The following is a 26787-nucleotide window of genomic DNA, read 5'->3' as shown; positions in this document are numbered from 1 at the left end:
TTGCTGGGCCCACGTGCTCACTGGGTCACGGTCACCGTAGCCCCCCAATGATATTGTACGTGCTGCTGCGGGCTCACCTGTCCCGGCAGCGTAGCGTACGGCGGCGTCCTGTCTACGGTTGTAGACAGGTGGCTCCTTGTTTTCCCGACGCTGCACATCGTAGCGGCTCGGGAGTGGTTGCGCTGCCTCGGGGTCATCCATCCTGGCAGCGGGGTGTGTGGCGGCGGCCTCTCTCCCATTGAAGACTCTAGCCGCGCCCTCGGTCGGGTGCCTCCAGACATTCCGGCCCTTCATCGGGCTGTGGTCGTTGTAGCGGTCCGATGGCTGTGCGTGCGCCGCTCCGGTGTCCTCCGGATCAGCGGCGTAGCGTGCAGTGGCTTCTCGTCCAGAGAAGGCTGTGGTTGCGACAGGGCGCCTTCCTAGGGCCCCATCTCTCACCCGGCTGCTGTCGGCGTAGCAGCTCGGCGGAAGTGTGTACGCCGCTCCGGTGTCCTCCGGATCAGCGGCGTAGCATGTGGTGGCTTCTCGTCCAGAGAAGACTGTGGTTGCGACAGGGCGCCTTCCTAGGGCCCCATCTCTCACCCGGCTGCTGTCGGCGTAGCAGCTCGGCGGAAGTATGTACGCCGCTCCGGTGTCCTCCGGATCAGCGGCGTAGCGTGCAGTGGCTTCTCGTCCAGAGAAAATTGTGGTTGCGACAGGGCGCCCTCCTAGGGCCCCATCTCTCACCCGGCTGCTGTCGGTGTAGCAGCTCGGCGGAAGTGTGTACGCCGCTCCGGTGTCCTCCGGATCAGCGGCGTAGCGTGTGGTGGTTTCTCGTCCAGAGAAGACTGTGGTTGCGACAGGGCGCCTTCCTAGGGCCCCATCTCTCACCCGGCTGCTGTCGGCGTAGCAGCTCGGCGGAAGTGTGTACGCCGCTCCGGTGTCCTCCGGATCAGCGGCGTAGCGTGTGGTGGTTTCTCGTCCAGAGAAGACTGTGGTTGCGACAGGGCGCCTTCCTAGGGCCCCATCTCTCACCCGGCTGCTGTCGGCGTAGCAGCTCGGCGGAAGTGTGTACGCCGCTCCGGTGTCCTCCGGATCAGCGGCGTAGCGTGTGGTGGCTTCTCGTCCAGAGAAGGCTGTGGCTGCGACAGGGCGCCTTCCTAGGGCCCCATCTCTCACCCGGCTGCTGTCGGCGTAGCAGCTCGGCGGAAGTGTGTACGCCGCTCCGGTGTCCTCCGGATCAGCGGCGTAGCGTGTGGTGGCAGCCTTCCTTGCACTGAAGGCTACATCGGCCCTGGACGCGTCCAAAGGCGGCTTCTGAGTGGGTTCCGACGTCCCGTGTGATGTGAAGCCTCTCGCATCGTCCTCGGCAGTAGACGTCTGAGGCAGTGCTACGCCTCGACTGGCATCTTCCCTCGCGTTGGCGGCCTTCAGCGTGGCGATGATTTCGTTGAGGCTGTTCACCTGTCTGTTGTGATGCTCCTCACGTTCGGCCAAGTGTCGGCGAAGCGTTGCCGACGAGATGGACCGCTCCGAGGGTGAAGATTCCTGGTCCGAGTCCTGTTGTTCCATTGGAGGCCCTTGTTGGGGCTCCTGATGTTCCCGTGAAGGCCCCTGTTGGGGCTCCTGGCGATCCTCCTCGTGCTCCGTGCCGGCGTCTCGACGCGTTCCCGAACGCGTCGACACAGGCGATCCGTTGACCGGCATGCTGTAGCTGTGCTGTAGACTGGAGACCACTGGCGACGATCCTTAGCTCCGAAGGACCAAATGTAACGTACGCGTTACCACGATGAAAGTTTCGCCGGTTCGTCACCCGCGTCTGCCGCAGTCAAGCTTCCCGGCGTAAGTGGGAAGCCGCCCTCCCAGACAGAGCCAAAGACAAAGTCGGAAGGTAGGAGCACAGCTGCGCCGACCGCAAGTCAACCTCAATAGCCCTGAAAAGGACTTTCCACCCGGTCCAAGTGGTGCAGAGAGGCGAAGGCAGTCAGCAGGCAGAGCGGAGCGAAGAGCGAAGTGCAGGAAGGCGAACAGGACGGAGAACGGAATAAAACACGTGTGAACTGTTCAGAGTTAGGAACTCAACTGATTTATTTCTACAAAATAATCGCCTTATAAAGCGGTGCGCGTCGGGCTCCGTGAGTCGGCCATCCCACCCGCGCCGGCTGCCTCGGAGTGGTGGGGGTAGTTCTCCCCCGCCACTCGCTACATGCCGCTGGCCGCAGGTGGCGTAAATACGGGCGCTCAATGCCCGTACGGGCCATTTCGTCGGCAGCCGCGACGCGCGCAACATGACAATACAATACACAATATAGGCAATACAATATAGGCCCTTTTCAGGGCCTTACAAACATGAAATACATAAATAAATACATAAAGATTAATCCCTGGCTATATTCCCCCGGTATTACTGAGGCCAGGCTCGAAAGCGAATCATTTATCTTTATTGGGAGCCTAGCGCTCAGTCACACAAATACCGGGTTCCTAGCTACGTTTATTAATTCACACATTTACATATATCATTTACATCACTTTCATTTGTCCATTCTAACGTTCTTTGCGTGTCCGGAACATCAGTCATGGAAACATCAGCGTAATCTAGAATGGGTAGTAGTAATGCTTGTACAAGAGTGCATTAAGTATTAATGGGTAAGAATTTTAGCAACCTTCTAAGTGAGTGTAGACTGAAAAATATTTTGCGGCTTAGTTCATTGGTATGAGCTCGCATAATCTTCCGCGTGTTAGAATTTTATCTGCCCGTATATGCTCGTCCTATAATCATCTGCCCGCATCTGAACATTTTTACATCATCTGACCGCCGCTCCGCCACAGTCCATTATATTTTGCAAATAACTTCAGCGAAAGTGCCGTTTTCATCAAAAAGGAAAATACTACCCAGAAGCCAGGACTTGGATATAACCTCCGGATTCCTGTCCCCGATTCCCTTTCCTGTCTTCCTAAAGGCAGGATTTTTGTCTACTGTTGTTCATTTAGCCTCATACTGTTCGATTCCTCATTCCCCATCTCCGCGCAACGCATCTCTTATTTCCCCGCATATTTTAACACAGATCAACGCATTCAGTCAAATAATATCCACGCAAATTATAATCGAACCCCAATGGCTTTATTGTTTCTCAAAATATGATCATTGAAGATCAATACACTTTTGCATGCGTTTGAACCAATTTTCGAAGCACTTTTTCCAGTCCGATTGAAGTACCTCCAAAGCCGCGATTTAAACGTATCAACCGCTTCTTCAGGCGTCGAAAATCGTTAATCTTGCAATTTATTTTGATATGGGAATAAGAAAAAAATCATTGGGTGCCAAATCCGGACTGTACGGCTGCTGACCGTTTTAATTAGATGTTTTAAATGCTCAAAAATTCTCTTGTTTGAGCTGATGTGTGACAAATCGCATTGTCGTGGTGGTTCTCCATGTTTCGTCTTCTGCAAACGAATGCCCAAACACGCCTCAATCTCACGTTATGTCACATGAAGAGCTCGCAATATCAGTTCACGCAAACCATTGTTTTTTTCTGGCACAACAGCTGATTTTGGACGACCTTCACGAAATTTGTCATGTAACGAATTGTGACCACGATTGAATTCAGAAAATCAGCTAACGACGGTGGCTTGAGATGGCACTTCATCACCAAGAGTCGCAGCGAGTTGATCGGCACACTGTTGTTGATTTAATCCACGTCGAAAGTCATAGTAAATCATCGCATGAAAATGTTTACGATTTGGTTCCATTTTTTTTAACAATTATTATTTTTTCAAGTATCTGTAAATAACACAAATATCACTCGTATGACAAAACGTTCTGAGTACGTTTACCATTAAAAATGGCAAACTTTACGATGACATATTACGAAATGAAAAAAAATATTTATGAAGAAAAAAACATATCAAAATTTAAAATAATGGTCAAGACATATGTGATAAACAATTTATAAATTAAATATATTTGTAATGTTATTATTAGAACACACATAACAATATGTATGATATGTGTGCCCTATTTTAAGATTTAAATAAAATAAATATTTACACTGGCGTTGTCATATCTCAAAACTTAAGTAGCAACCCTCGTATAGATATGATGCGGTTTCTCGGCCAGGTCTTCAGTTGCGGATGAACAATGGGATTTGGATGTAATATTCTGCTGTACACACCTTACCTAGCAATGTCGCGTCATATATCACAGGGACGAATTCTCCTAATAACCTATTATTTGCAGCTTATATCAAGTATGAAATAGACCTGTTTTTTTATATGTGGCGCTACCGCTATGGACATTTTATTAGAATTTTTGTGGCTTGCCCATCGAAAAACTTACCGCTCGCCACTGATAGATCTTGCAATGTTGTAGGTTTTTGGAAGAACTGGCGACTGAGACAATGCAGATGGGGACCATCAAACTCCTCGAGGGGCTGACGGTAGCGGCGCAGTCTTTTGGCGGAGAACTCATATTTTTTGCTATATCCGGTATGCAGATCATTTACCTTTCTTTCTGGTGTTAGATTTAACATAATGTATATATTTACACACGTTTTTTCAGGGCCAAACCGCGAAACTTCAGAGGATCATTTTTAATTATGTACTTGTGAGGCTTACATTTCCTGTGTGTAAACAATTGATTATCAAAACATTAAAATAATCAGTGACAAAGTGCTGACGTGAGCGGATATCAAATCGCTAAGAGACATGGAATACATGGTAAACGGCCTCAAAATGCACAATTAGTATAATGTATAAGTAGTAGCGTCTTTAGTTAGTCAGTTTGGTCAGCCTCAGTCAGTCCCATCATGCATAGGGTTATCATCCGTCCCGATGTATCGGAACTGTCACCATTATTGAGCGCTTTGTACCAACGTCCCGATGGAACCAACAATGTCCCGATTAAAACTTCCAAAGTAATCTCAGTTGTCAAAGAGATATTAAATACATATAGAGGAGCCCAAACGTAGGAAAACCATTCTATGACTATTGGGTATTAAGTTAGCTACAGTTCGCAGCAAAACAATGGGCCAACAAATTGCCAAATGGATATTAATTTGCATTGTAAATACTTTTAAATATGGACCTGTGTATTTATTATTGAAGGGTTATTCCAATTTATTTTTCTGTAATTCACCTATATTTATTTTATAAAACTGAAAATACACGTGTGTGTTTATTTTATTCACAATATACTTATGTTACATTTATTGAGACATAAATCCCAGCTCCGTGGAACCAAAGTCCCGTGTTGAGTTTGTTTGTTTGTCCGTCACATCTCCGAAACGGCGAGTCGTAGCGGCCTGAAATTTGGACACGTCATTTTAGATGCGATTTCAAGGTTAACGTTGCTATTTCAAGTAAAATTTGAATATACCTCTACTTGATAAAGACTCAAACTTTACATGGATGCCTAGTGCGGCCCCGACATATTGCCCGTAATCAACTGTCATTATCAACAGTAAACATGCTTTAATTCACAAATTTATCTCCTAAATTGAGAAAAAATAGTATCTGAAGTAAAAATGTCGATATAAGGAAAGTTTTTAAGCAACAAAATACACGCGTCGGGACAATAAATGCCAAAAGTCAATGTAAATCGTGGGAAAATATTGGGAATCAATTCCCTGTGAAAACTGACTCCTTTAACAGCTTTGACGCTCCTACTGCTGCAACCAAACATACTGCAATTCACCATAGTGGATGTTTATTTATTACTACGTAAATATCCGAGTTATTTACAAACAAAGCCAAGCACAGCGACAAAAGCATCCGATTGAACCGTTATGTTTATGTTGTCAAGTAAAACAAAATGGCCGCTAATTTGTTGCTAACCAACAATCAACATCGCTTGCTTTCTATGCAACATAGTGATAGGGCTTCTCTCTATGTTACGCATTATTACTCTGAGGTTTTTGCCACGTGATGTTGAATTACTTTAAAAGATAAATTGTATTTTCCAGGTAAGATTCTGAAGCGCTTTGGCTTCGGACACACTCTAACGTTTTGCCTCCTGTGTTACGCCTTGAGACTGTTTCTCATCTCCTTCATAACCAGCCCTTGGCAGATACTGCCGATAGAGGTACGTACGACACCCAGACATAGATGACTGGCATACTCACACTGGGCCACGTTAAGAGTGACGACATCCATCAAGAACATGACAATCTTGGCTGCGAACCGACGGACTGACAATGTACAATGACTTTTTTAGACTGACGAATCAGCAGAAATCACCGAGAAGTAATTTTGTCAAATACAAAACTATAAACAATCACAGCGTCCTATAATTAAGAATAGTCCAGAAACCGCACACGTACATCAAACAGAAGGCGACTAAACTACTCATATTTATGACTAAACTACTTATTTAAGTAGGTTTACGTTTTGACCCATTATTTTCTTTGTAGACGTCGCTCAGTACGCAACTCCTGATTTGAATTCAACTATGCCATGCTGTGTCCTTTTAAAGTGTAGAAATACTGCTAGGATCTTAAAAAAGCAGGATGCAATCACATTTCGTGTGTAAGTAGCAAATGCATTACTTAAAAATTGAATTATTTCTCCATATGTCAGATTGTCGAAGAAACAAAATGGACATTTCGTTAGTGTTCCCAGGGTAGTAATTTTTTTTACCCTACTTTGCTCATCTAATGAGAGAACTAATGAAAATTGGACCTCGGATTAAACAACTCTGTGGCGGACATTTGACCGAAATTATCTTTGAAACATCAAATATTATGTAACATAATATAAAAATATCCGTTTTACAATAAAATTTTAGAGAAATTAACAGATTGCTCTTTTTTACCTTACATTTGTGTTGTGATTATATTTTTTCCCATCGTGCAACATTACGCGGCGACATCACGAATGCGCGCGGGGAAAGGGGGATTTTTGGACACAGTCTTATGTATTCAAATATGATTCTACGTTCCTTCTCGACTATTCTTAATTCTATGCATAGCGCTTAAAATACGAAATATTATTAACAAATAAAAATAATAATGCTCCACTCATAGAATTTTATTTATTTATTTTTTTCATTTTTCATTTTTTTTTTTTTGTTTTGCACCACAACAGGCCAGGAAGCCCAATTACAGTGGTGAATTACATTACAGAACAACCAGGCTTGAGAAAAATCACATTTTTAATTTTTATGTTCTCACCGGGAATCGAACCCGGAACCTTCCGTGCGTGAGTCAAGCGTCTTGACCATTGCACCACGGAGGCCGCCGAATATACCAGGAGGCGCGTAGAATCATGTTTGCATACATCGCACTGCGTCCAAAAGTATGACATCCCGTCTGCGCGCATGCGTTAAGTGGCAAACCATAAAAAATATTTTACTGACTGGACTATAAAAAAAACAGTTACTTTTATTTAAAAAACGTAAAAAAATAATCAAATAAATTAATACCGTTTAATATTATACTACGAGATGAAAATATGGTATGGAGGAGGTTAGGAGGGAGGACCCACAACGGGCTGTAGCGCCACTGATGATGATGATGAATATACTACGTTTTATTAATAGAGAGCCGGGTAAGAAAATCGACTACCCTGGCAATTTGAACAAATTGTCTACCTTGTTTTATTTAACAATCTGACATACGGTAAAATAACCGAATTCTTAAAAAAACATTATCTGCTTACATGAAATGTGATCCCACCACATTCCCTTTTAATCCCTGCAGTATTTCGGCACTCAAAAACGACACAACACGGCGTAATTGAATTTAAATCGGCAGTTGCGTACTAAGCGACGTCTACAGAGTGACTAATGGCCGAAACGTAAAACTTCTCATTTGTAAGTAGTTTTGTCGGCTTCTGGACATATCTGATAACATTACGCGGCCATTTCACGCATGTGTGCAGACGGGACGTCAGACTTTTGGACGCAGTGCGATGTATGCAAACATGATAATTCCATGACACCACTGACACAACACGGCGTAATTGAATTTAAATCGGCAGTTGCGTACTTAGCGACGTCTACAGAGTGACTAATGGCAGTAGTAGCCGCTCGATTGTGGAATAATCTACCCACTAATGTTAGAGACGCCCCTTCATTATTTACATTTAAGTCAAGATTGAAATGTCACTACCTAAATATTTAAATTGTTCCTTTATCCTTCTTCTTTCCTTCTCATCCCCTCTCCTCTCTTCATAGTATAGTGTTATTTTTTTTATATATATATTTATTTTTGTTAATCTTTGCTTTTAATTTTTGTATAAAATTGTAAGATTCAATATGTCCATGTATTTATAATTTTCTCAAACTGAACGGTTTGGGTAGGTAGGAAGAAATTGCCTTAAGGCAATATGCCCGCCCTTAAATGTATATTTATTGTATATGTACATAAAGTGTCAAATAAATAAAATAAAATAAATGGGCGAAACATAAAACTTCTCATTTATAAGTAGTTTTGTCGGCTTCAGTTTGATGCGCGTACGTGGTTTCTGGACATATCTGATAACATCACGCGGCCATTTCACGCATGCGCGCAGACGGGATGTCAGACTTTTGGACGCAGTGCGATGTATGCAAACACGATAATTCCATGACACCACTGAACTCCCTCATTGTTATATATATAAACTATGTTGTTTTTGTCCCAGCTGGTGATGCAGGGGCCTACGTACGCGCTGTGCTACTCTACAATAGTCGGGTACGCGGCGGCCGTGGCCCCCCCGGGCCTGTCCGCCACGCTGCAGGGCATCGTGGCTGGAATGGATGACGGCTTCGGTAAGGGCATACATTTCTTGTTCAAATTATTAGAGCCGCAGAATATACATTTGTTCAAGGTATAATAAAAGCCTATAAGATTTTGCTGTTGTTGGATGGAGTTCCTACTCCAGTTGGAGATTGTCAGAGGACACGAGGTTGCCGTTTAATGCGTATTTGTTACTCGGCGAATAAGTAATGAATTTAATTATGACAGTGTCAGAGAGTGTTTTGAAGCTTACACTAAAATTGAGCCACTTAGTAAACTTGGCTTTTGAGGGTATTAGAAGCAGACTTAGTAATCTCCATTGAAGGAGTTACTGAGGTTAGTGAGTGTTAAAGAGATTACACTAAAATTGAGCCACTTAGTAAACTTGGCTTTTGAGGGTATTAGAAGCAGACTCCGTTACACTCGCTGACCTCAGTAACTCCTTCAATGGAGATTTCTAAGTCTGCTTTTAATACCCTCAAATGCCAAATTTACTAAGTGGCTCAATTTTAGTGTAGGCTCCGAAACACTCACTGACCTCAGTAACTCCTTCAATTGAGATTTCTAAGTCTGCTTCTACTGGCCAGAACACCCGAGTTGAGATGTGAAAAGGCCATGAAAAAACGAAGAAGAAGAAGTCTGCTTCTAATACCCTAAAATGCCAAGTTTACTAAGTGGCTCAATTTTAGTTGCAAAAAATTTAGATGTTCCCGTTTCCAGGCTTCGCCTTCGGCTCCCTGCTGGGCGGCATACTGTACAAGTACCTCGGGGGGCGGTCGTCCTTCCGATGCTTCGCGTGTCTGGCGCTGCTGGCGGCGGGCGCGCACGCCGCGCTGGTGGCCACCGCGCTCGAGTCGCCCGCGCGGCGCGCGGACGGCGCGCGGCCGGCGGACAAGGCCGAGCTGGGCAGCCTGGTCCCCGAACAGACGACCGGGGACGTCGCGCAGGCGGATCCGAGGACCGTCCACAGCTGACACCGATCAAAACACCGTACAACTTTTACTAGCATCATTGCCTATCGACGCTGTTATGGTTTCGAGATTCTTCATTACATTTTTATTTAAAATACATGTTTTATCATTATTTTTTAGACTCATTCTTTCCCTTACTGTCCCAAAAACACCCTCGAGTTACGGTGCTGTGTAGTCACTACACATGAATAAAATAAGAGATTTGAAATGGAAAAAATGAAATGAGATATGCATTATCGACAGAATCAAGAAAGCGGTGCTGCGTTGGTTTGGACATGTAGAGCGAATGGACAACAAAAGAACGGCTAAAAGGATCTACGCTGCAAATTTTTATGGATGCAGAAAACGAGGAAGGCCGAGAAAGACATGGCGCGATCAAGTCCATCAAATACTTGAAGACGGACATGTCTAAAGTAGGATATTATTAATCGGCGTGCGTGCATGAGAAGATGTATGAATGTAGATGAAGCGACTTATTGTGCAAAGATAGAGTGATATGGCGTTCTATCTTCTCTGCTCTCTGTTTGTTTGAAAAATGAAATATTTATAGGAAATGGCTTTAATTAACCATAATTCATTTCAAAGATGATAATATTTCAAGTCTAACTGCTGAAAACGTGAAAAAACCACAGGGTATCGCTGACGACTCGGGCGAAACGTTCGCCCGCGCCAACTTCCCGAGAGCTACTGAGTAGCTATATAGTACTGGACTACGTGACTGACTGAGAGTATACTTTTGATGATATTTGTAATTTAGCCCCGATTTCCGATGAAATGCTTTTTATGCCTAATTAGTACTTATTCTTTAATAACAAATTATTTCAGTCAATACGTAAATGTGTAGAAATACTGCCAGAATCTTAAAGAAACAGGGTGGATCACATTTCGTGTGTAATTAGCAAATGAATGTGTAAGTAGCAAATACATTACTTAAAAATTGAATTATTTTTCCATCTGTCAGATTGTCGAAAAAAAAAGAAAATTTCATTAGTGTTGCCAGGGTAGTAAATTATTTACCCTACTTTGCGCAACTAATGAGAAAACTAATGAAAATTGGACCTCGGATTAAATAACTCTGTGGTGGACATTATATTTAAAACATGAAATATTATTTAACATGATATAAAAATATCCGTTTTATGTAAAATGTAATTTGTTTAATGTTTTAAGTTCATTAATTCAATTACTCTTATTTAAAGACCCTTGACTTATCTACTCTGTTGTGTCAATCAATATTTCCGCGTGCACAATAAAATTTTAGAAAAATTGACAAATGTTTTTTTATTTGCCTTAAATTTGTGTTATGGTTATATTCTTCGCGATCTGGCAATATTACGCGGTGACTTCAAGAATGCGCGCGGCGAAAGTGTGTCTAAGTGGGGGAATTATCGGACACAGTCCGATGTATTCCAATATGATTCTACGCTCCGTCTGGACTATTCTCAATTCTATGCCCACATATTATAAACTTTGAATCATTGTTAATTTTATTCAGTTTTTGTATTTTAGTCTATTATATATATATAACCTTTGTGTATTGTTATTAAACTTTATATTCAATTAAACCAACAAATAATGTAGTTAATCTTTCATTCAAACTGCACGCACCTTGCAACAAAACTGTGGTGACCATTTCATTCCTACAAAAGATCCACTACAGGACTAAAAATAGATCGACAATTGACCCGGAATCAATGGAGGTCAGTTGGCGCCGTGTTGCGCCTCTGTGTTGGCAGGCCTGTCACCCGGAGCTTCATGTGTCCAGTGTTGCAAGGGCCCATACATCTATGCCTGGTGCAGCGTGCGGTATTCGGTTGTGTGAAGACTAAAGACATAACCATCCTCTTTCACAGTAGCAGCTGCTCGATTGTGGAAAATAATCCACCCATTAATCTGAGACGCCTCTTCTTTATTTGCATTCAAATCGCGTATGAAGTGTCACTATCTGAATATTTGAGTTTTTCCTTTCGCCTCCTTCTTTCCTTCCCATTCTCTCTCATCTATTCATAGTATATTATAGAATTTTAGTCAATTTTTGTTTTAATAAAAAAACTTTACAAATGTATATGAATATATCTAGAATATGTCCATATCGTCATCATCATCATTCCATGTTTGCTCCCTAATTGGAGCATATGGTGTCCACGAAGATCCTCCAGGCATCTCTGTCGGCTGCCAGCTCCGATGCTTCCTCCCAATTCAGGTTCGCGTCACATATTTCCGACGTAAACTGCCGACGAACAGTCGGCAGTGAACGTTCAGCACGTCGAGAGTCCGATGCCTTGTAAAGTAGGCAAACGTGGTTAAGGCTCTCGGGAGGCATCCGCAGTACATGACCAAGCCAACCTTATCGCCTCCGCTTGATGTCAGTTGTCACGGGAGTTTGCTGCGTCCGTTCTCTTATTACTTAATTCCTTACAAAGTCAAACCACCGCATACCCGAGATTCTTATGAGACATGTATTCTCGAAACTCAGTATTTTGCTGTTTGCTTGTGCATATAATACATAAATAAATGCTTTAGATATCCTAGACATGCCTGATAGCGAACATAATTTCTTACAAAATTGCCCCTGATTAGCGCCTGCTAACGTCACTTTGTGGTCTTTCGGCTCCGCCACAAACTTCCAAAAAAGACAACCCAAAAGCGTGTAAATGTGAAAAAAAGGGTTTTGGGGATGAAAATTTACAATAAAGATAACAAAACAGTTAAAAAAAATAATTTATTAATAACATAATAAATATAATTAATTCATAATTCTCACCTTACCAAGTAACGAATATCGGACAGAAACCATTTTCATGATCAGAATGTAAATATAAGTAAAAAATATTTTGAGTTTGTTAAACCAGCCAATGACAGGTCATAAGCCCTGTAGATGCCTAGACTTCTATTTTGACTTCTCTTAAATGTTCTTCATCTCTGTTGTAATATGTTAGTAAATATAAGTGTTTGAAAACATTGAACACCCCATTGAAATAAGGTAAACCATTATCATGCTCTAAGTGTAAATATATAATTTAAAAAAATATATATTTAAATCCACTTTACAAAAGTCAGCGGATGGAAGAGTTGAGGAAATTTAGATGTTTAAACATAGGCAGAATGGTGAATGTTACACAGTGTGTAAAGTGGTCTGTAAAATCAGCTAACGACAGGTCTTAAGCCCTGTAAATGCATTTACTCCCCTATTCCCTTTTCAAAAAAAAATTCTCTCTGTTGCAACAAATTTAGATCTGAATAATTCCCTAGGGAGCAAATCCAGCCTGTTTACAAACATTTGGACATACTCGAAACATTGTTGAATAAGCTATTGTTATTTTTTTTTACCTCTAGTATAGTCAGCATGTGCGCTTTCAATCTACTCGTCTTTGGACATTTATATTAGCGCCTGAGCAAGATAATGGTTTCTCGCCGGTGTGGGTTGACATGTGTGCTTTCAAATGACTTTTCTGAGCGAATTTAAATTGGCACTCTGAGCATGAGAATGGTTTCTCGCCTGTATGAGTCAACATGTGTACTCGCAATCCACTCTTCTTTGGACATTTATATTGGCACTCTGAGCATGAGAATGGTTTCTCGCCGGTGTGGGTTAACATGTGTGCTTTCAAATTACTTTTCTGAGCGAATTTAAATTGGCACTGTGAGCATGAGAATGGTTTCTCGCCGGTATGAGTCAACATGTGTACTCGCAATCTACTCTTCTTTGGACATTTATATTGGCACTCTGAGCATGAGAATGGTTTCTCGCCTGTATGAGTCAACATGTGTACTCGCAATCCACTCTTCTTTGGACATTTATATTGGCACTCTGAGCATGAGAATGGTTTCTCGCCGGTGTGGGTTAACATGTGTGCTTTCAAATTACTTTTCTGAGCGAATTTAAATTGGCACTGTGAGCATGAGAATGGTTTCTCGCCGGTATGAGTCAACATGTGTACTCGCAATCTACTCTTCTTTGGACATTTATATTGGCACTCCGAGCATGAGAATGGTTTCTCACCGGTGTGAGTAAACATGTGTAATTTTAAAGAATATCTCTGAGAACACTTAAATTGGCACTCTGAGCACGAGAATGGTTTTTCTCCGGTATGAGTTGACATGTGTGATTCTAAATTAATTTTCTGAGCGGATTTAAATTGGCAATCTGAGCATGCAAATGGTTTCTCACCGGTATGAGTTAACATGTGCGCATTTAAAGAACTTCTCTGAGAACACTTGAATTGGCACTCTGAGCACGAGAATGGTTTCTCGCCGGTATGAGTTAACATGTGCGCTTTTAGAGTATTTTTAAGGGCACATTTGAATTCGCACTTCGAGCATGGGAATGGTTTCTCGCCAGTATGAGTTAACATGTGGGACTTTAAATTAACTTTCCGATAACACTGAAATTGGCACTCAGGGCATGTAAATGGTTTCTCCCCGGTGTGAATCAAAATGTGAGATTTTAAATGACATTTCCGAGAAAATTTTAATTGACACTCTGAGCACGCGAATGGTTTCTCACCGGTATGTGTGAACATATGGGATACCAAAATACTCTTCTTCGAACATTTATATTGACACTCTGAACAGGCGAAATATGGCTGGCTTGGTTTTAAACCTGAAACAAAAACAAGAAAAAAGTATGAAATCTCTATGAATCTTATTTCATATTAACGAAAAAGGACGGATGAAAGCGTGAAGTATTAGTTGAACAAAACGAACTTGGGGAAAATGTCTTATAATTGTTCCGCGGAGATAGACCACCCGTTTATTTCAGTGGCAATGTCTCGAGACAATGTTTTGTCCTACGATTCCTGTTTCATCATTCCATGTCCGCTCCATAGTTGAAACATATGATGTCCGCGAAGATCTTTCAAGCATCTCCGTCGGCCGCCAGCTCCTGTGCGTCCTCCCGAGTCGGGTTCGCGTCCCGCAGTTCTGACATGAACTGCCGACGAACAGTCAGCAGTGGACGTCCAGGACGTCGAGAACCTTGTAAAGTAGGCAAGCGTGGTTAAGGCCCTCAGGAGGCATCCGCAGTACACGGCCAAGCCAACCGTATCGCCTCCCCTTGATGACAGTTGTCACCGGAGTTTGCTGCGTCCGTTCTCTTTTAACTTCATTCCGCACTAAGTCAAACCACCGCACACCCAAGATTCTTCTGCGAAACATTCTCAAAACTCAGAATTTTGCTGTTTTGGGCCCTAGCGAGGTGCCACAGTTCGCATCCATATAGGAGAATAGCTGTTGTGCAGGCGTTATAAAGGCGGCATTTGGTTTTCACTGAATAAGATCCGATCTACAGACAGCCTTCATACTGTTGAATGTGGCGCCTGTTACTCCTAGCCGCACTCACAGCTATTTTTTAAACCTGCCATTTTCCGTAACATATACACCCAGGTATTTAAAACTCTCGACCCTTTCGATGACGTGGTTTGACAGAGTCAGGAGATTTTGGGCATCAAAGCTTGCCATTGCTGTTTACGTGGACAATTGTCGAGTCCTGGGACAGAGGAATAGTATATCATCTATCAGTGGCGAATGGTGATTTTATTTACAGGTAAGCCACAACAAAATATCATATATTTGTACCCTCATAGAAGGTACATAATATAATGCAAGTAATATATACTTTAAATTGATATTTTTCTGTGGTTCTGTGTGATACAACAATTCTCATCCACGAAATCAACTCAAACCACGTAACTTCGTGATATATTATATTATATAGATATATTATCCATTACTTTGATAAATAATTCATTAAAAATAAATAAAAAAATACCATTGTGAATTCAGTCGATATTAGGTATTCAATTGAAATGTCAACTGGCCGCATTGTTCTAGTAATTAATAGTGCTAAAAACGGCCGCGTCGAGCGCTATATGTCCCGCAATATGACGCATGAAAGTAATTATGGTCTTATGTCAAAGGTACCATCTCAAAGAAAAATAGTCTTAAAGAAACACTGTTTGAAATACTGTTTTCCAAATCAAGAATCTTCAAATAATTTGTGTAATCTGCAAGTTTAATCTAGGAGAAAAAACCCGCACTGGGGTTAATACATTCAAAATGTAGTATACTTATTTGTATGAAAAAATAAGCTGGAATAATCGGCTAGTTTCTTGGCTCACCGCAGGCGCTGGGTGCGCTTTGTTAATATTAATATTTATATTAGGATAAAAATACAAACGGAAGAAACGATTAAAAATAAATGGTAATTATTTATTTGTTTTTCTGTAAATAAAGTTACAATAAAACATTATTATTGTTAGTCAAATATAATGGTAAGCTGTGCATAATCGCTTCTATACACCGTTCGCCCCTGTCATCTACATGGCTTTAATTAGCGCCAATATTGATAATATTAACATCCTCTTAATAACGTATATTTAAATCGGGTTGTGGTCCCGTGGATAGACTCTTGGATCGAAGATTCGAGGTTCGCACCCCACTCTACCACAACATCCACATTTTTTAATAGTGAGTTATTTTTGTACAATTCGTTGAAAATGGCCACAAAAATAGAAATATTTAGGCAAATCATAATAACGTAAAGATTTCTTTAAGTTACAATTTAAAACTAGCGCTTTCACCCTCTAATAGGCATCTTCAGACTGGTAAATATTATACAGTGTAAGCATCATTTATATAAAAGTCAAGTCAAAAATATTTTGAGTTTGTTAAACCAGCCAATAACAGGTCATAAGCCCCGTAGATGCCTATACTTCTATATTGACTTCTCTTAAATGTTCTTCATCTCTGTTGTAATATGTTAGTAAATATGAGTGTTTGAAAACATTGAACACCCCATTGAAATGAGGTAAACCATTATCATGCTCTAAGTGTAAATATATAATTTAAAAAAATATATATTTAAATCCACTTTACAAAAGTCAGCAGATGGAAGAGTTGAGGAAATTTAGATGTTTAAACATAGGCAGAATGGTGAATGTTACACAGTGTGTAAAGTGGTCTATAAACCAGCTAATGACAGGTCTTAAGCCCTGTAAATGCATTTACTCCCCTATTCCCTTTTCAAAAAAAAAATTCCCTCTGTTGCAACAAATTAAGCTACATCCAGATCAATGCCATATTTATATGATATATTTCTTTTTTTTCAGTTATATAATATATTGCCACGAAATCCTTCTTTTAAATATTTTAATATTTTCATTTATTACGGTTGCTACACTCGAAATTAAATCATTTTGGGCTCTATTTGATATTCCCGTAAACGCACAACTAGATAATTGCGATTGATTTTCCAAGATACCGACATATTTAGCTGGCAAATTAATAAGTTCTAAAAAATAACCTTTATTATTTTTTAAGAAAATAAACGCGGAACATAAATACTCTCGATTGTATAAATATAAGAGATACCAATTTGAGGTTATTTATTCGACATGACTGTCTTTTATTAAATAATAATTTTAAAAAAACGCTAGATGTCCGTAACGTGTTCGTTTGTTCTTTATAAAACAATGTGCCTACCAACTTTCGAAAAGCACCGCCTACTAGCTTACACATACACGCGTAATTACAACTGAAATAAAACCCACACATACACATTTCGTTCCCGCATCGCGTTATGTTCATATGGAAGAAAAAGGCATTTGTAGTTCGCGCTTCTCCCGACCCAGGCCGATAGCGGCGCGCTGATCGGTACAATACACTACTTGACCGAATTATCTCTGGCGCGTTTTTCAAATTTTAAAAATAGTTACTAATATTTTTGCTATTATTTTAATGAAATTCTAGTAGGGTAGGCACTGCTTATGTGCCTTTAAGGAACGCACGCCACTTCTACGTGACTTCCCCTCTTCGCCGCTTGGGGGCACTGCCGGCGCGATAGCTAGTACCACGATAGTTGTAATTTATTGACGTTTATAAGTGCTTCAAAGGATCCTATGTAAAGAATATACTTAACACTATCTAGCATAGTCCACAGACGTAATCTCGGAGCAGATAATGTGGAAGGAAGTATCACTTACTTGAAGATATTCCACCTTTACGGGAGGAGTCCAAACATTCTTGTTTAACGTCGGGATAATCTACATCTATCTCTGTGTAGATCATCATAGGCTGGTCAGTACTGGTCCCCGGTTCAGCCTTCAATTCCTCGCTTATATAGCGACATGGCGCCCCTTTCCCAGTAAAGAGAATATCTCCTACATCACTAGTCCTCGGTTCAGCCTTCACATTCTCTCTTTTATAGGGACTTGGCGCTTCTTTCCCAGTAAAGGGAATATCTCTTACATCACTAGTCCCCGGTTCAGCCTTCACATTCTCGCTTATATTGGGACATGGCGCAGTAAAGAGAATATCTCCTACATCACTAGTCCTCGGTTCAGCCTTCACATTCTCTCTTTTATAGGGACTTGGCGCTTCTTTCCCAGTAAAGAGAATATCTCCTACATCACTAGTCCCGGGTTCAGCCTTCACATTCTCGCTTTTATTGGGATATGGCGCAGTAAAGAGAATATCTCCTACATCACTTGTCCTCGGTTCAGCCTTCACATTCTCTCTTTTATAGGGACTTGGCGCTTCTTTCCCAGTAAAGAGAATATCTCCTACATCACTTGTCCCCGGTTCAGCCTTCACTTCGTTACTTTTATAGAACCAAGGCGCCCCTATCCCAGTAAAGAGAATATCTCCTACATCGCTAGTTCCCGGTTCAGCCTTTACATTCTCTCTTCTATAGGGACATAACGCTTCTTTTCCAGCAAGGAGAATATCTTCTACGTGGCAAGTCCCCGGTTCAGCCTTAATATTTACTGAAGCGATTTCCATAATTTTCCCGAAGATCCTGGAAATAATACAAATTCCAAAATTAAGAATTAAAGTAACATTAACATATTACAAGAGAGACGAAGAACATTTTAGAGAAGGTAATATGGAAGTCTATGCATCTACAAGGCTTATTTTTTTTTCTCATTTTTTTTGCACGAAAACAGGCCAAGAGGCCTAATTACAGTGGTGAATTACATTACAGAACAACCAGGCTTGAGAAAAATCACATTTTTTAAATTCTTGTGTTCTCACCGGGAATCGAACCCGGAACCTTCCGTGCGTGAGTCAAGCGTCTTGACCACTACACCATGGAGGCCGCCGAATGATTACGCCGCCGCTTATGACCTGTCATTGGCTGGCTTATATGTTTGGAAAATTTATACAGCGCCGTTTTTGTGAAAATCACCTCAAGGGCGCTGTACAGTAAATAAATATCCCAGCACGTCTTGCAGCTACAGAGCGCATGGACGGTTGGGATTCTAGTTCCTCGTCTCGAATTATGATATATTGGATCTAGATTACAGCACGTCTTGCAGCTACAGAGCGCATGGGCAGTAAGAAATCTAGCCCCTATTTACTTTTTAAAAAATAAAAAAATATTTGACAATGATATTTAGGGTTAAAGTGATATTTTCAAAAACAAATTCATAAAAATAGAAATTACAACAAGTCTTGCAGCTACTGAGCGCATGGACGGTTGATTTAAGTGGCCTTCGACATTCTGCCCATATTTCAAATATTTGAACATCCATATTTCTTCAATTCTTTCATCTGTTGATGTTTGTGAAGTTAAAGAGCTGAAACCTTTATTTATGCGGGTGAGATTCATCTAATTGAATTATTTCACCTACATACTAGACTAGCCAACGCCTGAAAATGTTATTTTTTCAATTTCTATACTTCTTCATGGACCAGGTAATTTATCAACAATATTTTGAGTTTGTTCAAATTTTTGTAGACAAGGACTGGATTCAACTCCCTGGGGAGCTGTTTATATTAACATATTACTTAGATATTATTAGAAGTCAAGGTTTCAGCTCTTTAACTTCACAAACATCAACAGATGAAAGAATTGAAGGAATATAGATGTTCAAATATAGGCAGAATGGTGAATGTTAGACAGTGTGTGTAGTGGCCACTTAAACCAGCCGTTGACAGGTCATAAGCCCTGTAGATGCCTAGACTTCTAAATTACCTTTTCTTAAATGTTCTTCATCTCTGTTGTAATATGTTAATATAAACAGCTCCCCAGGGAGTTGAATCCAGTCCTTGTCTACAAAAATTTGGACAAACTCAAAATATTGTTGAAGCAATAAATTATTATAATATGAAATCGTTTTATTTGCATTGAAATTTTGTTCTGTGTAAAAAACAAGAAAATGTATAAAAATCGGTAGAATTTCAATCGAATTCGGTAGATCGGTAGATTGCTCCTAAATCGGTAGATCTACCGAAAAATCGGTAGATCTGGCAACGCTGACTGAGCCATAGAATCAAGAATAGTCCAGAAGGAGCGTAGAATCATATTTGAATACAACGGACTGTGTTAAAAAATTCCCCCACTATGCCCTACTTTCGCCGCGCGCATTCGTGGTGTCGCCGCGTAATATTGCACGATGGGAAAAAATATGATTATAACACAAATGTAAGGTAAAAAGAAGCAATCTGTTAATTTCTCTAAAATTTTATTGTGCACGAAGAAATATTGCTTGACACGACATAGTTGATAAGTAAAGGGTCGTTTAATAAGACTAATTGAATAAACTAACCTTAAATTTAAAATATAAAACAAATTTCATTTTACATAAAACGGATATTTTTATATCACGCTAAATAATATTTTATGATTCAAAGATAATGTCGGTTAAATGTCCACCACATAATTGTTTAATCCGAGGTCCAATTTTCACTAGTTCTCTCATTAGATGAGCAAAGTAAGGTTTTTTTTTTTTACTAGATCCTAGTTGTATTTCTACACTTTGAAAGAACACAACACGCCATAGTTGAATTCGAATCAGGAGTTGCGTGCTGAGCGACGTCTACAAAGAAACTAATGGGCCAAAACGTAAAACTACTTATTTATGAGTAGTTTACTCGCCTTCTGTTTGATGCTCGTATTCGGTTTCTGGACTATTCTTAATTCTATGGGTAAATAGTAATTAGTAAAAATATATTACAATGGGTATAGTAATGGGGAATGCACGTGTGTTATCTGTTCATTTAGTAATTCTACGTCGGGTTTATTTTTTAATCTATTAATTTCGAGAATTTCTAGTCTGTCAAGTTTATGGCCTTTAGGTGCAATAAAACGGATATTTTTATATCATGTTAAATTATAATATTTGATGTTTTAAAGGTAATTTCGGTCAAAAGTCCACCACAGAGTTGTTTAATCCGAGGTCCAATTTTCATTAGATGAGCAAAGTAGGGTAACAAAATTTACTACCCTGGCAACACTAACGAAATGTCCATTTTGATTTCTTCGACAATCTGACAGATGGAAAAATAATTTATTTTTAAGTAATGCATTTGTGACATACACATTCATTCGCTAATTACACATGAAATGTGATCCCATCCTGTTTCTTTAAGATCGTAGCAGTATTTCTACACTTTAAAAGGACACATTTGCGTACTGAGCGACGTCTACAAAGAAACTAATGGGTCGAAACATAAAACTACTCCTTTACGAGTAGTTTAGTCGCCTTCTGTTTGATGTGCGTATGCGGTTTCTGGACCATTCTTAATTCTATGGTATATTATATCAATGGCGTTAATTATAAACAAGATTTAGCAAAAATTACAGAAAATTAGAACTAAATATTAAAAAATGCAAAATAATGTCATTTCATAGAACAAAACAACCAATTACCTTTGAGTACCTATTAGAAAACTCCAAAATTGATGTAGTCAAGTCCATCAGAGATTTAGGAGTTGTTTTGGACTATAAACTGACATACAACGAGCATATAGATAATACAGTCAATAAATCACTGAAATTACTCGGCTTCATTAACAGAATATCCTCTGATTTTACTCATGTCCGTACAATCAAAACTCTTTATTGCTCAACTGTTCGCCCTCCTCTTGAATATGCCTCCTAGAATAGTGGGCTGGTCTCCATTCTATGTCAATCGCGTAAATCACATTGAATCAGTCCAACATCGCTCGCTTCGAAAAATAGCGTGGATGCTCGGACTAGAGAGAGATAATTATTCTTACGCTGAATAGATTCAATGTTAAATATTTCTAGTCTACAAAAACGTAGAACTAATATTGACTCCATATATATGTTCGGCATACTAAATGGTATAATCGATGTTCCATCATTACTGGGACAAGTAAAATTCAATATTCCGACTCGTAGATTGAGAAACAATGAAGTACTGTTCATCGATCAGCATAGAACAAGCTGTGGCCTGTATTCTCTGGTCGTATTGTTAACTCGAGACAAGATCATCTGGACTTGTTTGGTTTAAGTTTACGAGGATTTAAACGAGCACTAAATAAATAGTCCAGATCTTGTCTCGATGTCCCTTATGTTTGTCAATGCTTCTTTCTTTTTTTTTTCCAAATGTTTTAAACTATTCTTTTATTGTAATATTTAAACCTTATAAATTGTATACATGGGCAATGTCCGTTAATAAATAAATAAATAAAATGAATCTGTAAAATACACAAATTGGTCTAATAAATATATCAATTGCTCACCTTAATGTAAAAAGCAGACACCGGCGTTTAATTGGAGATAATCGTTTCGAAATTGGTAAAAACAGCTCAGTCGGACGCGTCCTTCACTCGCATTATTTTGACAGCTCTAAACGACACCACTTAGACTCAAGGCCTTGGCGCTGAAATGATTTGGGGCGTTTGGGAACGTCAACAATTTTAGGTTATGGTAACTGAGGACCTACGTATTTACGCGACTTCGCGTATTTTTCTATTGATTATAAATAGATCAATGAGGAAGTTCAGTGGTTTTTTTATATTTTATTTGTTAAAAGACTGTTAAACTAAGTCAATTTTTTTTATATCGTATTATCGGCGCTACGATTTTTCAAAGTTTTGTATTTCTGAAATAACTCCGCGTGTAACGTCAGAGGTTCATTTCCGCTTATTCTCATTCAGTTCTTCCCATTGGTCCAGAAGCAACAAGCAGACCGGAAATCTTCCATAGCCCTCAGATCATAGGTTGATTCACATGAACCAGTGACGTCATTTAAAGTAGTGCGTTTTTATCCAAATATTTTTTATTATTTTTTCTGTACATTTTCAAGAAACTTTGCGGTACAATTTAATGCTCTAATTTTTACCCCGCGTAAGAAAACATTTTTGTATCCAATTTCCCGTAGGGCTGAAGTTCCTCATTAAGAATAGATAATTAGGGCCATATCATGCGCGGAAGCAAATATACGCTTCTACAGCTCATTATGATGGGAAAGATCGAGGGTAAGCGTGGGGTTGGAAGGCGACAGATGTCCTGGCTGAGAAACTCCCGCGACTGGACGGGAGTGCGTGGGGTCTAGGCGCTGTACCAGTTGGCGCAGGACCGGAATGCCTACTCTGGAGTGATCGCCAACGTCGGGGAGACCTGATATGGCACAGAAAGAAGAAGATCAATTCACCCTTCCTCCCCAGTGCGCGGTTGTGTAGCCAGTACCTACACATTGCGTCTAATAACTATTGGAGAAGCCGCGAATATCTGGAAGGCTATTAAGCAGCGCGGGAGAGTTACTCGCCCATTGAGTCAGATCGAAGAATCCAGAATTAAATAGTGCAATTAATTAACTTAACATATTACAACAGAGATGAAGAACATTTAAGAAAAGGTAATATAGAAGTCTAGGCATCTACAGGGCTTGTGACCTGTCAATGGCTGGTTTAAGTGGCCACTTTACGCACTCTGTAACATTCACCATTCTGCCTATATATGTATATATTTTTTTTTTAAAGAAATATTTGCGTTCTTACGATTTACCCAAATATTTAATTTTGAGGGCTATTTTCAATGAGCTGTAAATAACTCACTATTAGAAAATGGAATCGACTTGGGGTAGAGTGGGATTCGAACCACGGACCTTTGGTCCGAGACACTAGCCACAGGACCACAACCCGATTAATTTGAACACCTTTATTCCTTCAATTCTTTCATCTGTTGATGTTTGTGAAGTTAAAGAGCTGAAACCTTTATTTGTGCAGGTGAGATTCATCTAATTGAATTATTTCAGATCAGCATAGAACAAACTATGGCCTAAATTCTCCAATGACCCGTATTTGTCGTATTGTTAACTCGAGACAATATCATATGGACTTTTTTGGTTGAAGTTTACAGCGATTTAAACGAGCACTAAATAAACAGTCCAAATCTTGTCTCGATGTCCCTTATGTTTGTCAATGCTTCTTTTCTTTTTTTAAAATGTTTTAAACTATTCTTTTATTGTAATATTTAAACCTTATAAATTGTATACATGGACAATGTCCGTTAATAAATAAATAAATTAATTAATTAAAAAAATACTCGATAATGACGCCATTTTGCTTATTAAATTGTCAGTTTAATGTTGGTTATGCCACAGGCCACAGATAAAAATATAAGGAGAGTTGTCTATGCATATTATCTTAAGCCCCCCTTACCCACTCCACACTCCAGCTCCAGGCGCTGACAGATGAAAGTAAAAACGGATTATATCTAACATCTCGAGTTTCTTTTATTATTTTATGGTTTTCAACTTCTTCTAAGTATTAATTTATTATGAAAATGATAAATTGAACTATCAATTTATCATGAAAATTATAAATCACAACTCGTAGCGTTTGACAAGTGACAGGACGCCGTAAATGTAAACAAACGACACATAGAAAAAGGAAGCTATCTACAATACTCTATAGAATCAACGGACATTGATGGAAAAAATCCGATGACGTCACATAACATCCGAAGACGTCATACTCGATGACGTCACGAATCGTTTGTATTTGGCACGATTCAAATGACTAGAATTGAATCATTTATATCTCCCTTATTTATTAACAGATTTTAATAAGAATAGAACTGATCGACGTGTGATTTAAAATAAAAAAATCCATGATGATTGCCCATTGCACGCTTGTTGTTAAACTAAAAACCAAACTAAATGCTTTTGTTAAATGCAATAGAGGGCTTCTCTAGAAAATTATCACTCTGAGATTACACTACACATATTGAGTAAATATTATTTTAACATATTACAACACAGACGAAGAACATTTTAGAGAAGGTAACATAGAAGCATCTACAGGGCTTATGACCTGTCGTTGACTGGTTCAAATGGCCACTTTACACACCGTGTAACATCCACCATTCTGCCCATATTTGAACATCTATATTCCTTCAATTCTTTCATCTGTTGATGTTTGTGAAGTAAAAGAGTTGAAACCTTTATTTATGCGGGTGAGATTCGTCTAATTGAATTATTTCACGTACATACTAGACTAGGCAACGCCTGAAAATGTTATTTTTTAAATGTCTATACTTCTTCATGGACCAGGTGGATTTATCAACAATATTTTGAGTTTGTCCAAATTTTTGTAGACAATGACTGGATTCAACTCCTTGAGGAGCTGTTTATATTAACATATTACAACAGAGATGAAGAACATTTAAGAAAAGGTAATATAGAAGTCTAGGCATCTACAGGGCTTATGACCTGTCATTGACTGGTTTAAATGGCCACTTTACACACCGTGTAACATCCACCATTCTGCCCATATTTAAACATCTATATTCCTTCAATTCTTTCATCTGTTGATGTTTGTGAAGTTAAAGAGTTAAAACCTTTATTTATGCGGGTGAGATTCGTCTAATTTAATTATTTCACCTACATACTAGACTAGGCAACGCCTGAAAATGTTATTTTTTTAATTTCTTTATTTCTTCATGGACCAGGTGGATTTATCAACAATATTTTGAGTTTGTCCAAATTTTTGTAGACAATGACTGGATTCAACTCCTTGGGGAGCTATTTATTAACATATTACAACAGAGATGAAGAACATTTTAGATAAGGTAACATAGAAGTCTAAGCATCTACAAAATTTGGATAAACTCAAAATATTGTTGATACATCCACCCGGTCCATGAAGAAGTATAGAAATTGAAAAAATAACATTTTTAGGCGTTGCCTAGTCTAGTATGTAGGTGAAATAATTCAATTAGACGAATCTCACCCGCATAAATAAAGGATTCAGCTTTTTAACTTCGCAAACATCAACAGATGAAAGAATTGAAGGAATATAGATGTTAAAATGTGGGCATAATGGTGAATGTTACACGGTGTGTAAAGTGACCACTTAAACCAGCCATTGACAGGTCATAAGCCCTGTAGATGCCTAGACTTCTATATTACCATGGCTTTATCCCACTGATATTATCCATGGCTTTATCCTCCTCCAGGGTATGCTCGGTTACAGCAGTTTGGAGACCAGAAGGAATGTGTATTTAACAGCGCACGTCTTTCCATTGTTGCATGGTATTATCGACAAACCTAAAATTATGCGGAGCATCAGCTTTTATGTTCCGGATAATTAGCTTAGACAGCGTCAGCATAGACTGTTTCACATTCCAATATACAGGACCAACCTGCCAATGGTTATGCCTGTTGGAAGGGCTATCTCTATGTTGAACAATATCACTTTGGACATTGACATTTTTCACGTCTCTGAGGGAGTTTTTCGTTACAAGATTCTCTTACTTTTTTAACATATTATTCTTTGGATATTATGTATACTAATGTGTTTTATTTTATATATACCTAATTATTTCTATATGTATGAATTAAGATATTTTATTTTGTAACATATATATGAATAAATAAATGAATTACCTTCTCGTAAATGTTCTTCATCTCTGTTGTAAAATGTTAATATAAACAGCTCCCCAGGGAGTTGAATCCAGTCCTTGTGTACAAAAATTTGGACAAACTCAAAATATTGTTCATATTTAAATTTATTTCAACAGAGAGGGAAAAATTTTCTGAGAAGGGAATATGGAAGTCTAGGCATTTACAGGGCTTATGACCTGTCATTGGCTGGTTTAAGTGGCCACTTTACACACTGTGTAACATCTATATTCCCTTCTAAGAAAATTATTCCCTCTCTGTTGAAATAAATTTAAATATGAACAACTCCCTAGGGAGGAAATCCAGCCAGTCTGCAAGCATTTGGACATAATCAAACATTGTCAAAATATTGTTGACAAACATTTTTTTGTGGCTTACCTGTAAATAAAATCACCACTCGCCACTGGGTGTTAGCGTATACAGTAAAACCCCTGTTTTACGCTTTTCAAGGGAGAAACAAAAAAA

General features: G+C 39.5%; 1 protein-coding gene and 1 long non-coding RNA gene across 3 annotated transcripts; one reads left to right on the top strand and one right to left on the bottom strand.

The window, feature by feature from the left end:
• Window positions 1–4303: 4303 nt before the first annotated feature.
• LOC148272821 (major facilitator superfamily domain-containing protein 6-like) lies at window positions 4304–9778 on the top strand. Its single transcript, XM_088239536.1, has 4 exons — window positions 4304–4464; window positions 5940–6058; window positions 8599–8725; window positions 9414–9778. Exons 1-4 carry the CDS (start codon window positions 4377–4379, stop codon window positions 9665–9667), a joined length of 588 nt encoding a protein of 195 aa, XP_088095662.1. The 5' UTR covers window positions 4304–4376; the 3' UTR covers window positions 9668–9778.
• Window positions 9779–13215: 3437 nt separating this feature from the next.
• LOC148272820 (uncharacterized) lies at window positions 13216–22255 on the bottom strand. 2 transcript variants are annotated; one of them, XR_015824760.1, is made up of 3 exons: window positions 22157–22255; window positions 17647–18461; window positions 13216–14267 (listed from the first exon to the last, which is right to left on the bottom strand). It is a non-coding gene; the product is annotated as an uncharacterized LOC148272820 (long non-coding RNA). The 2 variants fall into 2 exon arrangements; XR_015824761.1 differs by lacking the exon at window positions 22157–22255 and adding an exon at window positions 19641–19699.
• Between the last annotated feature and the right edge of the window lie 4532 nt (window positions 22256–26787).

This window comes from Micrasema longulum, unplaced genomic scaffold (assembly GCF_059751315.1).
Source record: "Micrasema longulum isolate JH-2025_06_02 unplaced genomic scaffold, ASM5975131v1 h1tg002181l, whole genome shotgun sequence".
Classification (NCBI taxonomy): Eukaryota; Metazoa; Arthropoda; class Insecta; order Trichoptera; family Brachycentridae; genus Micrasema; species Micrasema longulum.
The sequence above is the reverse complement of the archived record's forward strand: the minus strand, read 5'-3'. Positions and strand labels throughout refer to the sequence as shown.

Coding starts and splice junctions, on each gene's coding strand:
- LOC148272821 (XM_088239536.1), top strand. CDS start 4,377: ATGCAGATGGGGACCATCAAACTCCTCGAGGGGCTGACGGTAGCGGCG. Junction 6,059..8,598: donor GGCAGATACTGCCGATAGAG/GTACGTACGACA, acceptor TTTTTGTCCCAG/CTGGTGATGCAGGGGCCTAC. Junction 8,726..9,413: donor TGGAATGGATGACGGCTTCG/GTAAGGGCATAC, acceptor TCCCGTTTCCAG/GCTTCGCCTTCGGCTCCCTG.